Source organism: Mchenga conophoros, linkage group LG12 (genome assembly GCF_057382185.1).
Source record: "Mchenga conophoros isolate Kocher_MC1m ecotype Shallow Benthic linkage group LG12, M_conophoros_male_GT1.1, whole genome shotgun sequence".
Lineage (NCBI taxonomy): Eukaryota > Metazoa > Chordata > Actinopteri > Cichliformes > Cichlidae > Mchenga > Mchenga conophoros.
The window spans coordinates 11,994,990-12,009,519 of NC_140537.1; the positions used below are offsets into that span (position 1 = coordinate 11,994,990).

Sequence of the window (14,530 nt, forward strand, 5' to 3'; positions counted from 1 at the left end):
TTCTCAGGGTCTCATCCATATTTGACAACAACAAAGGATGATGTATAGGTTAAGTTTCTAAATTGCTTCGTAGCCGCGGAGTTTTCAGGGTTTGTTATGTTGCTCGAGTACCTGAAACTTTACAGGTGCAGTTTAATTGAGAATGAATGGTAAGTCGCTGAGCTCTGGAAGTGACGGTCGTCCGGCGGACCACAAGCTACAGTTAGCTCACAAACGTCTCTGCTAATTTCGGCTAGCTGGAGAAACTGTGAGCTACGTTTAGCATCTACTCTCCAGAGTTCTGTATATTTGCTAAGAGCGAAATGTCGTTTACAGAGAGCTAAGTTAACCAGATTTGGTTTTGAATGGCGTGTCGGTAATGTGAGCTAGTCGGTCCCAAGTGGTCGTAATCTCCTCTTTAAAGAGCAAATACGTGGCGTGATAGAAACGCCGGCTCGCATTGCTTTTCTGTGTTGTAGGTTGTGTACGCCCAAAGCTCTCACATACACTCAAATGAATAGATAACAGTAAATGGAAAAGACACAGAGGACATACTAAATGGCTTTGCAGTGTATTTTTTGTTTTTCTTGCATTCAACGAAATCTGCGAACCGTGAAGGCAGAAGAGCTGCTTTTCAAATATTAAAATGGTAAGACCTTGAATCACAGCGTCAGCTACATCCTCACTGTAACTGCGCACACTCCCTTGCCTAAGACAGATTACTGCATGGTAAAGCGTTTTCTCTCTGCCCTTTTACACAGATTCGCATAGCAGCACTAAATGCTGCTTCGGCAGCTGCAGACGAGTCTCAAGATCCCCTGAGAAACAGCAAGAGTCAGACAAAAGAGGCTCAAGTAGGCTACATACTATATGCTGATGAATAAGCAATATTAGTTCTATCTGCTGATGCAGTCGTTCATCTCTGTACATCCCATTAAGTCAGTTGTATTCCCCCGTTTGTTTCTGTCAATAGGAAGCAGAGGCATTCGCTTTATATCACAAAGCTTTGGATCTGCAGAAACATGATAAATTTGAGGAGTCCGCCAAGGCCTACCATGAGCTTCTCAAAACTCCACTGCTCAAAGAGGTAAACACACAAACACAAACTAATAATATGGTTGCACAGAACAGCCCATCTATCCATTCTTTTACACTTTTCAGGGTTGTGGGGGTGGGTGGGCTATCCCGGCTATCCCAGGGCGAGAGTCAGGGTAAACCCTGAACAGGTCAGCAATCTATCGCAGGGCTAACACATTGAGACGGTCTCTGGCAGGAAGCCGGAGTACCTGGAGAGAACCCACAAAAACATGGGGAGAACATGCAAACGCAACACAGCTTTCCCCCAATCAGATGGTGGATTCGTAATTAGGACGTAGTAGCTGTGAGGCAACAGTGCTAACAACTGTGGCGCTCCTTAAATTAAAGCTGTTCTAAAATTAGCGCATTACCTATAGAGGTCATTTATTTTTTTCTATAATTCCACCATCCAGTCAACAGTGCGCCGGTATTTTCATCACTGACAGCCATCTCACCCAAGATCCTTGTCTGTTTCCATTCTGTCAGTCTCCATGACTGATTGAATGTGGTGAAACCGGCATCAGTGGATGTGTGCACGCACAGAAGTCCATCGCTTGGTCAAGGATGACCACGGGAGACATAAAGAATGAAGCAGACGCTGCCTCACTTGCTCCGTTGGCTCTCTACGCTGTGATGTTTCTCTTTAAAGAGCTGGAGAAAATCAATTTATCAGCAGCGCAGACCTTAACAACAGCTTTTATAAAGGCAGCGAAGGAGACCCCGAACCTACCCAGGATGCTGTTATCAAAATGTTGGAAAAGAAAAACTTAAAAATGAACTATTAAGAGGCTATAATTTGCATGGCTGCAGATGATGGAGGAGTTGATAATTGACAGGAAAGTGCCAAAATTCCAGGAGCTGAATGAAAGGGCTCAAGCTCTGAAACTCATCCTAAGCACCCTACCTGATGAGCTCATCCTGCATCCCATGTTTGTGAATTGCAATGAGACCAGTGCAGTGCATTTAGCATTCAAACTGAAACGCCACACGTAGCCAGCTTGGAGGCTCATTTGATCATGAGGACTAAAGTGGTGATCTGTGATATTTAAAGTTTCACACATTGTTGCAGATTTTCTTCCATTTGTGTTTCTCAGGACATACATTTTCATACTTTGTGTCATTATGAACATATCATGTTAACCATTTTCTGTGTAGAATTCAGTTTCACTGCGTAAATAAAATTGGCCATGTTGACATTATTTACCTTGCTTGATCTTATCAAGACCCCATGGGTTTGGTGTTGAATCTAATGTATCCTCTTAATATTTCAGGCCATGCCCTCTGATGATCAGAGAGTGGGCCTCAAGCACCCCGGATTGATGCTGAAATATTCAACTTTTAAAAATCTGGCTAGTATGGCTGCGTTACGGGATGACCTGGAGACCGCTATGGAGTTTTACTTAGAGGTAATGTGTCACTTTAACTTGATTAAATTCAATGACCGAATGAATAACGCTGGCAGGTGTTCTTACTATAAATTCTGCTCTGCTCTGTTCTCAGGCTGTCATGTTGGATTCCACTGATGTGAACATGTGGTACAAAATTGGTCAGGTGGCTGTGCGACTGGTGCGCATTCCTCTGGCTCGTCATGCATTCCAGGAAGGATTGCACTGTAACCCTGACCACTGGCCCTGCCTGGACAACCTCATAACTATACTCTATACACTCAGTGACTACAGCTGTATGTAACATGTCATCATAAGCTTTTCACGGTCAGGTTAAGAGCTCATGTATGGGGGGGAAAGTAGCTAACATTTCTCTATGTATTTCCAGGCTGTTTGTACTTCATTTCCAAAGCCCTAGAGAAGGACCATTGTTACACCAAAGGTCTGGTGTTGAAGGAAAAAATATTTGAGGAACAACCTTGTCTGAAGAGGGATACGATGCAGATGTTCATGAAATGGTAAAGGCAACTTTCTTTTAAGTTCTTAATCTGTTTACGAGTTGCACCATACTTTTCCATGACTGAACAAACTTGTCTCCGTCTTTTTTTTTTTTTTTTTTTTTTACTTTTCTCAGTGATATTTCTATTCACTATGTGGAAGTAGAAGAAGAGGAACGCAAATCCATTATGGAAGAGGCACTAGAGATAAGGAGGCGCAGGCAGGCTCTCTCTCTTTCTGAACCAAAACCTGACCTTGTACTCATTCAGCCCATCCACAGCTTCTCGTGAGTGCTCTGCTGTTGTTGCTGTCTGCGTCATTTCATCACACAGTCAGCATTTAACCATAGATTATTTGTTTTAATGAGAACAGATTATTGTTAATTATTACAATGCTATGGTTTACATCAGCAGAAAATGCAGAATCTGTTAGATTTGTATTGTTTATTGTCATTTATGCTTAGAAAAATTAGTCATATATGCTTAGAAGTATATAATCATTTGTAGATTGAAAGAATGTCTCATCCTAGGAGGTCTGTAACAACTCTGTAGCATGAAGAGGGGGGTGCGTTCACTCCTCTACAGAGTGTTCTGGCATAGATCACACACCTCCTAGGAGAGGTCATATCTTCTCTTGGTGATATATGGTATAGCAAACACACGTATATCTGTTTGAGTGTAAGAGCCTTTTGTTTAGATGGACCGCTAGACTCCTGGCACCAGCTTTGGGGAGTCGCATCTTGACCCCACACACGCACACACACATACTTATGCAACGCACAGGCAAGGTACTCTTTGTGTGTATGTAGACGTCTTATGTTAATGAACCTATGTATATTCATGTGAGCTCAATAAAAGAACAATGTTATGGGGGAGCGGACGAGAGCGACTGGGGTCAAGCGAAGGAACGGCGCTTGTTGTGGTTCTCTCCCTCATGCATGAGTAACACAAAGAATTTTGCCTACTTGTGTCTTGCTTTTGCTGTGTAGTAAATTGTCCTTAACGTTCCAGCGAATAGGTTTATGCTACAAACCTATCACCGGACCAAATTTTTTGCTATATCTTCTGTATTTATTGCAGATGGAAACATCTGGGTGAAAGTCTCCTTGCAATGTACAGACATCAGACCACGTGTGAGCTACCACGCCCAAGTCTTGGCCGCAGAATTGACTTGTCAGAGTACCGTGACCCAAACGTCCTCCAGAACATCCCCCAGCCAAGCAGCCCTGTCAGTATGGGCCAGACCACAGTGCTAAGCAGCAGCCCCAGTTCATCCCTGCCTCCAGTGGTCTTCACTGAGCCAGCAGTGATGGCTCAATCTGGCAATCAACCTCAAATTGCCACCAGTCAGTCCACTGTAGAGGTCAACACCTTTGTTCCACCTGTTGGTCAGTGCTGTTTGTCTTGCCTCTCAATGTGATTATTTGTATCAATTAAAAGTATTATTGTTGTTGTTATTGTAGCCATTTAAATGTTCTCAAATCTTCACAGCTACAGCAATGGAAGTGTCGCTCACAGATAAGGTGAAGAAAGCGCCGAAACGGAAACGCGTGGTAGAAGATAGCGGGGAAACGGCAAAGCGGCGCTCTGCACGTGTTCGAAACACTAAATGCAAGAAGGAGGAGAAGATTGATTTTCAGGAACTGCTTTTTAAATACCTACCTTCTAGGTAGCCGCTCTTTACTGAACCTTATGTAGAATGCGTAAATCTTACAGGTCTATTATAGTTTTGTTGATGTAAAAGTATTTTTCTGGTTTCTCTTAGGCTAAAGAAATTTGATCCTGATAATGACGATGAGAGCCTCAGTAATCTCGAGACACAGTGTGATGGCAAGGATGACATACAGCCTCTGCATGGGAGTTGCTTACCTGTGGACTCAGTTGAATACATGAAGTCTGGTATGTGGTGCATCCTAAATGTGTATTCACAATATCATATCTCATTTTGGTGTTTCCATCATATTAACACACTGTCCACTCCTTCCTCCAGAACAACAAGATGTCCACAACTTCCTACTTGACAATATGGCCAATGGTGGTATACTGGACCTGATGATGCGCTATCTGAAAGCAGTGGGTCAGAAATTCATGGAGGAGTGGCCCTGGGGCTTGACTGCTGTGGTCTTGGAGGTCTATCAGACCTGGAGGAAGCACAGTAACGGTCTTCCTAATCCTCTCCTTCGGGACTGCAGCAACCAACATATCCGGGTAAATGAAAGTTGGTTAATTTTATGGTTGCTTGAATGTCTTTTATCATCATGCTTATGGCTTAACATTAATTTACTTTAAGCCCTTTAAGGCTTTTCTCTAAGGATCTAGTTTTGTTTTTTTGTTTTTTTAACGTATGCAGGGGATGTTGACAATGAGCTTGGCCTGTATGGAACTGCAGTTGGAGCAATGGTTACACAGCAAAGGGAAGGCTGGTAAGTCTGAGTGAGCTTCATAATTTTTCTCATAGCCTAGTAGATTTTGAAAAGATCAATTTGGACAAATAACACTACTGAGCAAAGCATTCAAGAGCCTGAATGTGAGAAATGTGTTGCCATTTATCTAGCATTTTAAATTTGGCTTAATGATCTAAAAGGTGTTGGAGTCACTGTTGAAGTTGAACATGATGATATGTAGTATTTGTTTTACAATGGAAATTCATTGTTTATTTTTGGCTTGCATTCATATTTTAATTCCTTATCCAGTTACTCCTAGAAGAAGCAGCTGTGGCTCTGGAAACAATACCACTGACTCAGAATTTCCTGGGCAGCACTTCCAGGGTGATTTATTACTTCTCGCTCTTGGTGCATCTCAAAGAGATCTGTTTGAGGATGACTGGCTGGATGTCATGGTGCGAGTATACTGGCTAAAGGCACGATTCCTGGCCCTGCAGGTAAAGTTTATATGTCTATTTATATTTTACTTGATTATTATTGAGTTATTTTTTTCACTCAGTAACAGTGCATTTCTTGTTTTGACAGGGGGACATGGAATTGGCTCTGGAGAGCTATGATGTCTGTGTAGGCCTTTTGCAGAGCAAATCAAAGAGCCCAGATGGGAAACAGTACACAATCAACCTGCCTAACCTTCGTGTAGATGCAGCAATCTCTGTAGAGGAGGTTTGTGTGCTGGCCAGTATATATATTTTCTCTTTTATTAATATATTTCCCATTTCTCTCTTATGGGGTTTATCAGAATCAAAATACTTAATTATGTAATATATAAATGTATGTATATATGGCGTATGTAAAAGAGAGAGGGGAATTTTTAAGCATTCATTTCTTTCATAGCAATTTAAGCTTGAAAATATCGAAGTGCTTATTTTGTAGATGTTTTGACTGTGTTTTTGGTGGGTTTTCTCTGTTCCCACACACAGATTGACAAAAGGCTAAAGTGTCTGGAGCGCTGTCAATCTTTGGAAGAGATCCAGCGCCTCTTTGAGTCATCGGACTTCGACTCAGTGGTGCGTCTGCTGCAGCCCACCCTTAATTATGGGAGCAGGAGCAAACCTCTGGAGTTTGTGAGCTCAACACCTGAGCGTCCCGCACAGTTGACGTTACTACAGGTTAGACAAACTACAGTGATATCAGTGGAATCGCTAAACGATTTGAAATGCGTAATTATTTCTAACCCTGTGTCCTAGAACTCACTATTGAAGCTGCAGGACTACCAGCAGTGTTTGGAGTGCAGCGAGCTGGCCTTGAATGAAGCCCTCCAGCAGCTCAACTCTGCTCCAAGCAGCTCTCCACCTAGCAAGGAGGAGTGGGTTAGCACCATTGTGAAGTTGCTAGATGGCATCGAGGTCTGCTTCAATAAAGAGGCGGAGCTTCTGAGCAATGTCCCCCACTTCTCTAGTATGGCTCGACTGGCAAACAACCTAATCCAGGTTCAAAGAGAGTTTCTGTTCGCCTTAAGTAATGCTTTAATTCACGCAACATTAAGGTACCGATACACTTAATTTTTAGATTGCTAATTTATTGTGCTGTCGGTTTGCGTTTCAGCTGATTGATCTTAGCATGACCATTTCTGATGATCCCAAGGAGCCATTTTTCTTCTCAGTCCTGCCTTGGATTATCCTGTATCGCATTATCAAGCACGAAGAGGCTGCCTTTGACTGTATGCTTCGACAGCATATGTCTGTAGGGGATGATGAAGGTTTGTTGATATCTTGCTTTTATGCTTTTTAGTTTTCCTTCAGTGTACTGTATATGCCATGTCAGTTGTTACACTGAGTGACACTGTCAAGTCTTAATTTTTAGAGGACTCAGACACCCCCATGCTGCCCTCCTCCCTGATGCTTCTAAACACGGCCCACGAGTATCTTGGCCGTCGGTCCTTGTGCTGCAGCTCAGACGGAGCCCTTCTCAAATTTTTTGTAAGTTTGTTTGCTCTCTGCAAATGCTACATCAACACCAAAAAAAACAAAACAAAGTAATGTACAGCCTGACATGTAGGCTGTACATTACTTCGTTTTTTTGTTCTTTTTTTCAAAAACATATGAAAATGTTTTTAAATATTTGTTTTTGTTGGTTTAGGTGCGAGTTTTGGAAAAAGAATTTGCAGCCTCTACTAGCAGTGACTCTCACCCCTACAAGGAGGAGTTGGAAATGGCCCTGGAACAGTGCTTTTTCTGTTTATATGCCTACCCCAGTAAGAAGAGCAAGGCCCGCTACCTTGAAGATCATTCATCTCCACAGGTTATAGATGCTTAAAACACTCTGCTTGATTTAACGTGTTATAGTTTGGTGTTTGATCTACAAGCGGCTCTGCCAAGCAGAAGTTAATTAATTTAATGACATAGTCCAAAAGTCAATACCTGAAGAACAGGCAGAATTGCTGAGAGGTAACTTAAGGTCGGACTATTTTGTGTGATTTCCCAGTGGTACTGACAAACCTGCATAAATAGTGAGTTGTTTAGCTGAGGGCTGATGACTCAGACAGGCCCTCATGACACACAGAAAAAGTCTGTTATATCCATTAATGTTGTTTTGCTGGTGAGGAATACACTTCTGATGTCACTGAAATAAATTGCACCGGTGAAATAGCGTTAATGGCACTGATTCAGTGTGTGAGGAAAAATGCAACCACATTTAGATTAACGACTTACCAGCAGAATTGTGGTTTGTGGGCTTTTAGACTTTTACCGTAATTTAGTGAAATTGTCTTTGAGTAACTCACAAGATAATGAAATATTTAGTATATAACAGCATGCTTCCTTTATTGCTTTGTCACTATAGGAGATGCTTGACAGAGTTCTCTGTAAATAGTTACATTTGATTGAAGATAAAGAGTCAAAGGGAGCGAAAAAAGTAAACTCGTGTTATATTATAAGAGATAAAGTGACTCAGCAGCAGGTTTGTGTGTAAAGTACCCAATCTCTTGTATTTTTGTAGTACTTGCGTTTAGCCACGAGGTGGGGGTCATTCCCACAGTTGTATGTCATTGGTTTTCAGTGGCTGGAGTCCTAACTGTACACTGTAACTAATGAAAGAATAGTCTTATTGGGACCTTTTAGCAGTAATTGCTGTAGCCATGTATGTTACACAGGTATTAATTTCCCGTGGTATTACTCTGCTTTAAGGTTGAGCTTCTGTGGAGCGATGCCCTCTTCATGTTTCAGTATTTCAAACCAAAGTCGCTGCCTGAGTTTGACAGCTATAAGACGAGTACAGTGTCTGCAGAATTGGCCAATTTGCTGAGGAGGTTTGCAAGCATCGCCCCCCCAAGTGACACTCCCGTCCTCACAATGGATGAAGTGGCAGCCTACATTGAGGACATGACAGAAAAGGTCAGTTTGTGGGGCCATGGTGAAGAAGTGAGAAGCACTAAGTGACTTGGACGTTATAAACAGGGTCTTCCTTGCTATAATATTTATATATATTTAATATATTTTTTAAAAGCCTTGAAGTCAGTAACAGTCTCGTCTAATTAAGATTTTTTTGTTTCTCTCTTTAAGGCTCCATGCCTTCCCGAGGGCAGTGCTCCTGCACCTCCGATCATCAATGAGATCTACTACCTTGTGGCGGACTATCATTTTAAGAACAAGGAGCAATCCAAAGCCATCAAGTTCTATATGCATGACATATGTGTTTGTCCTAACAGGTAGCTCATTGCACACAGTAATCAATTTTTTGTTATTAATGTTTTAAAGTTAAGGTTTACTGTAATTTTTGTTTGAAAAAAGCACAAAATTGGATGTGCAGAGGAATTGTTTGTATTTGTTTGTTTTTATAAAGTAACATAGTGTACTTTTAAATGCAGTGAGAATACTGAAGTGTTTTTCCTCGTCTTGCTTTAGGTTTGACTCCTGGGCAGGTATGGCTTTAGCGAGGGCCAGCCGTATCCAAGACAAGCTCAACTCCAATGAGCTGAAAAGCGACGTTCCCATATGGAAGCACTCCCAAGCAGTGCTTAACTGCTTTAAGAGGGCTCTGGAGATTGACAGCTCCAATCTGTCATTGTGGATAGAGTATGGTACCATGTCATATGCACTGCATTCGTTTGCTTCACGGCAGCTCAAACAGTGGCGCAGTGAGCTTCCCCCTGAGGTGGTTAAACAGGTGAGGCATGCTCTGACATATAACTCACCTGTGTTTCCTATCCGTTCACCTTTTTTTTTTTTTTTTTTTAAAGACATTAACTCACCGATTGCATTGGGCCACTTCTTGCTCATTCCATACTGGCAGTCTTTATAGAGTCAATTAATCTACCCCCTTGAGCTACAACGTTCATGATGTTTCCAACATGTGCATGTTTGTGTGTCTGTGGTGTTTCAGATGGAAGAAAGGAGAGACTCCATGTTGGAGACGGCCTTTCAGTGTTTTCAGGGCGCCTCCCGTTGTGAGGGTGACAGTGACGAAGAAGAGTGGCTGATTCACTACATGCTGGGAAAGATAGCAGAGAAACGTAGACAGCCTCCGGCGGGATATCTGCAGCTTTATAAAAAGGTGAAGTGGTTTGGTGACAAGAAGCTAGACCAGTGGTTCTCCCATTTTGTAAAAAAAAAAATTTAAAATATAAATCGCTAACGTTCAATACGATTCATCAATGTTCCATCAGAAAATCTTACCATCATATTTTCCCCTGGTTTTGCCCCACCAGGGTTGCTTACCCCACAGTTTGAGTATCACAGGGCTAGACACATTGTTTAAATCAGGGGTGTCAAACTCAAATACACAGTGGGCCAAAATTCAAAAGTGGCTCAAACTCGCGGGCTAACATTAATATTCATTGAAAAAAAAAATCTTCCTCCAAATATAACAAGGAATCATTTCTTATGGACTCAAACAAGTTTTGCTGAAAAACTGAATATGGAACAAGCAAAGCTTAATACTAAACAATATATATAACTTATATAAATGTATATATAACTTAATATTGCACACATGCAAAATCAAAATTCCAATTAAATAATACATCAGTGGAATTAATTTCTTAAATAAAAATTGTATTTGCAGCCTTCTGAATTAAATTGTATCATTTTATCAGTTATCAAATTTTCATCATATTCTCCCACCTGTCCAGAAAGCTCCTGTTTTCTGACTTTCTTTTTGCCATTTTGGGATAGGTAGCATGGCAGTATTTGCATGGTTGCTATGACTATGGTCAACAGAGGAGAGGGTGCTAATGGGTCCTGTCATGACTGGCGTGCCAAAACACCAACAGAGCATTCTGGGAATTGTATTATTAGCAGTACATGCACTGTATAATACTGGCAGGCCAGCTCTAATGGTAATTTTGTATGGCTTCGCAGGCCAAATGTAATTAGGCTGCGGGCCAGAGTTTGACACCTATGGTTTAAATGATCCTACATACTGTGTGTGTCAGGAACTCTTTAAATAATTGATGTTTAATAATAAACATTGGTATTGAGGTGTGACTAGCCTGGAACTTTTCTAAGGATAGCGCAACGTTAAATGTATTCCTTTCAGTTTCATTAGATATTAGTTAAGTAATAACACAAAAACCACGAGGACTGTTCCAGTCATTGTAATCAACCTTTGATTGCCGATGTATTCTTTTTTTTCTTCTCTCTGGTGTTGTTTCATAATCCACCTACAGAAGCAAAGATCACTGCCCTTCCACTCCCGCAAGATGTTTCCTTCTTTTCTTTTTCTTGTCTCTTTCTTCCCTTTGGCAGAACAGTTAGTCATAACTGTGTTGTTCTGATTAGATTGTTGGAAGCACATGAACTGTATGACCCGTGATTTCAGCAGGCATTTTTTTTATGCGTTTAGGAGTTAATTTCATTTGGCAGATGATTGTCAGGTTGGTGACTCTCACCTTTTCTGTGTTTATAGGCAGCAAACTATCTGCACGAAGAAGCTGCCAGATACCCCCGTAAAATCCATTACCATAATCCTCCTGACCTGGCCATGGAAGCCCTGGAGGTATGCTATCTGTGACATGTGGCTCCCAATAGTTTCTAGTTGTGTTACATCAGTGCTGTGTTATGTAAGATTACTGCCTGGAAACATTCACATTTTAAAGACATTCTCTGCATATATTAAACTTCTTCTAGCTGCATTTCCGTTTGAGTGCCACCATCCTGAAACTACTAGAGGCTGATGAGCCAGATCTGGAACACGAGCTCTTGTTTAACTTACTGGTTGAAGCAGCTACAGGACCATTTGCGAGGGGAGAAGAGAAAAGTATGCCAAGCATGCCAAGGGCCCATGAGAAGTAAGTTATAAAAAATACAACACAAGAAGTGTGATATAAGAGTCAAATTTTAAAAAATCATGCAGAAGAACTTATTCTTGTTTTTGATTTATTTCAGGGAGAAACCGCCCTCTATGATGGATGAAGACTTTAACTGTCCCTCAGTCTGTATAGGGAATGTCCTTAACTCATCCATTCCATCAGTTGTCACCCCAGGTCTGACATCACCTCCTTATGTGGCCACGCCGTTTGACCACGATTACGCCAAACGCAAAACACTCCGAAGGCAACAGTGGCAGCAGCAGCGGCATGAGGAGCGGCAGGCTGATGGTACAGTCCCAGTCCTAGACACTGTCTCAGGGGTCGGGCTCTTTGGAGCTCTTTCTGCGCTGGGACAGGACGCCCACTGGGGAGTGTTCCGATTGCTAATCACCATGCTTAATTGCTTTGGTTTCAGTTACAATGATTCCTGTGCACTGGGTGATTGGGATGTGGTGAAATGGGCAATATGGCTACTGATTATTTGACTAATTTGCAGCAGCAGTGTGGAAAGAGACAGATTTCAAGGTTGGGTATGACAGAGCATTAAGGCCTGTGGGTTTGCATATATCTGTGTGTAGGTGTATTGGTGGCATATCCTTCTCTTGTGGCTCTTTATTGCTGGCACCATGTTCTTTCCTAACTATCACTTTGCCCCTCCTAATATGTAATAGTTGTTGTTGTGTTGCAACTTCCTCAGGCTTTTAACATCCAGCATTTGTTCTGTTGCTGATATAGGGGTTGCATACATGAGCTGCTGTTTATCACACCAAGAAAAGCTGAAAATTCTCAGTGATCTGGATTTTTATTAAGACTTGTGACTGGTACTTGTTCAAAGTCTGCTGCTAAGCATAACCAGTTAGTTTACTTTAACCTGGTAGATTCTTGAATTTAAAGTCCTATAAATATTTATGCATGCCTTGCACAGCTCAGAAGTGAAAGGTTAGATTGATTAAGTTGGATGATGTATTTGAGGGTTTTTTATCTGTAATTAAGTGCATTTAGTATTAAATAAATAAATGGAAGTTCAGTATTTATACACACACATTTTTAGACGGCAGAGGTCAGATTAGTTCGGTCTGCAGGTAGAAAAACTTGATGGTGTTTGGATTTTATTATGCAGATAAAAATCTAGTTTAACATGTTCAGAACGCTCGATGTGCTCGACATGTCAGCGCTGATAAACAGAATTGTTTTTGTGAAATGTGATTTTTCTCATGAAGCTGGAAATGAAAGTAGAAAATTTTAATTCTTAAAAAAAAAAAAATTTGATAGTTCTATGTAGTAATGTGCTAATAGCACAATATTGCTTTCAGCAATGTAAATATACTACCGCGTGTACAGTTAACATTATAAGAGACCTTACTGACTCACGCGAACTAACCATCTGTTATGTTCTTGCGGTGTGTACTGTAAGCCTAACTGCCTTTCTTTTAAATTAAGGGACAACACTTTAAGTATTGCAAGATGGGCTGTTTTTTTTTTGTTTGTTTGTTTGTTTGTTTTTTTATTCCAGTGGTTGTTGCATACTTACACAATGACTGTGCAGCAGAGCTGATTTCAATTTCCTGAACTGTAAAGGCCGAGTGCTGTTTGGACCAAAGAGTCTTGGACATTGTTTCCATGTGACAAGAACTGTGACATCTGTCCACCCACCCCATGTATCATGTTGAGCTTGAATGTGCAAATAACGCAGCCATATTGCCCATGTTGCCAGTTTTGTCACCCTTTCCAGATTCCTTCCTACCTACCTACCTACCTGCCTGCTACCTCTTTGCCTGCTTGCTTTTACCACCTGCTTTGCCATTTATATGCATGTAGTTCTAATGGGGTGAATGCCTTCACAACTGGACAAAGTCCGTCCTTTTATCACAATCCACTAAATTGTCTGGTGTATCATATGGTCACATTTTTATGTGGGCTCAGTGTGGGGGGTAATTTTGCAGAAAGTCAAACTTCTGGGAGAGATTTCAAAACCTTGCGTGAGTCATGTTTGCTATTTACCACTAATTGGATCTAATTTCTAATTATGGCCAATTAGTGTGAAAATGTCAAGTCAGAAAGAATGTGGCTGCCCTGTTATTGGCACTCAAAACTGAGACTGAAGCCAGAAAATGCCCCACTATGCACATTGCTGCTTGCAGGTGTCCAATTTCTCTGTCTTGAGTCCTGCTTAAAGTGCATCAGCGTGGTAAAACCGCAGGACCAGATTCAGACATGCATTTATGAAATCTTTATGTTCATTATTGACTCTTCGACACTTTTCGAAGAATTCTTCCTGGACTACTCCCATGATTTGATTTCATTTTTAAAATTCTAATAGTAAAATGGGAGAAAATTTATTCTTGGTTTTATTCATATTGCAGATTCTGGACTTAGTTTGTAACCTGCAGATTTTCTTATAGAAAGAAATGTGTGTCTGAATCAGGTTCTACACTTTTAAGGGGAGTGGCATTAAATTTGCATTCAGTTGTCTAGAAGCATAAATGACTGATTTTTCTCTTTCTTTTTTTAATAATCTTTTCTATAAATTAAGAGGTGCAATATTTGCTTGATTATATCTTAAAACCAGCTCCCCGTATCTTCAACAGCCTCACCAGAGTTTGACCATGATTACTGCCTGCCCAGGTCTTCAATATGGCTGGCTTCCCTGAATGGTACTGCTCTTCAAACCCACCAAACCTTTTAAGAGGCTATATTTTGAATCTAGAGTGAAGTGCTTTCTTGTAGGAAGCACTGAATGCACAGCTGTCAGTTTACACAAATTTTACAGTACCATAGTAACTTGGCTGTTGACTCATGACTGAATCTTTTGAAAAGTCCTTTGTGTGCATTATTCTCTGAAATAGCTAAAGCTTGTTGCCCTCTTGATTCTTATTTACAGTTCTCAGCCCAGGATTATTT

The 14,530-nt window shown here is 41.1% G+C and overlaps 1 protein-coding gene across 5 annotated transcripts in view; it reads left to right on the forward strand.

Moving 5' to 3' along the window:
* The window catches only part of cabin1 (calcineurin binding protein 1), a 37,520-nt gene continuing 22,990 nt past the window's right edge, over window positions 1–14,530 (forward strand). For 2 of the 5 annotated variants that reach the window (XM_085293711.1, XM_085293712.1), the window contains exons 1-27: window positions 1–628; window positions 741–833; window positions 953–1,066; window positions 2,328–2,462; window positions 2,557–2,737; window positions 2,830–2,959; window positions 3,076–3,225; window positions 4,019–4,326; window positions 4,430–4,607; window positions 4,704–4,837; window positions 4,929–5,146; window positions 5,289–5,361; window positions 5,632–5,819; window positions 5,908–6,045; window positions 6,303–6,491; window positions 6,570–6,812; window positions 6,928–7,081; window positions 7,186–7,301; window positions 7,462–7,623; window positions 8,508–8,714; window positions 8,883–9,028; window positions 9,225–9,486; window positions 9,703–9,873; window positions 11,227–11,316; window positions 11,448–11,608; window positions 11,706–11,917; window positions 14,218–14,283. In XM_085293711.1, coding sequence (XP_085149837.1) covers window positions 626–628; window positions 741–833; window positions 953–1,066; window positions 2,328–2,462; window positions 2,557–2,737; window positions 2,830–2,959; window positions 3,076–3,225; window positions 4,019–4,326; window positions 4,430–4,607; window positions 4,704–4,837; window positions 4,929–5,146; window positions 5,289–5,361; window positions 5,632–5,819; window positions 5,908–6,045; window positions 6,303–6,491; window positions 6,570–6,812; window positions 6,928–7,081; window positions 7,186–7,301; window positions 7,462–7,623; window positions 8,508–8,714; window positions 8,883–9,028; window positions 9,225–9,486; window positions 9,703–9,873; window positions 11,227–11,316; window positions 11,448–11,608; window positions 11,706–11,917; window positions 14,218–14,283 — 4,222 coding nt within the window. In that variant the 5' untranslated portion in view covers window positions 1–625. The remainder of the gene's footprint in view (window positions 629–740; window positions 834–952; window positions 1,067–2,327; window positions 2,463–2,556; window positions 2,738–2,829; window positions 2,960–3,075; window positions 3,226–4,018; window positions 4,327–4,429; window positions 4,608–4,703; window positions 4,838–4,928; window positions 5,147–5,288; window positions 5,362–5,631; window positions 5,820–5,907; window positions 6,046–6,302; window positions 6,492–6,569; window positions 6,813–6,927; window positions 7,082–7,185; window positions 7,302–7,461; window positions 7,624–8,507; window positions 8,715–8,882; window positions 9,029–9,224; window positions 9,487–9,702; window positions 9,874–11,226; window positions 11,317–11,447; window positions 11,609–11,705; window positions 11,918–14,217; window positions 14,284–14,530) is intronic. The other 3 variants (XM_085293714.1, XM_085293713.1, XM_085293715.1) reach the window with 3 other exon arrangements.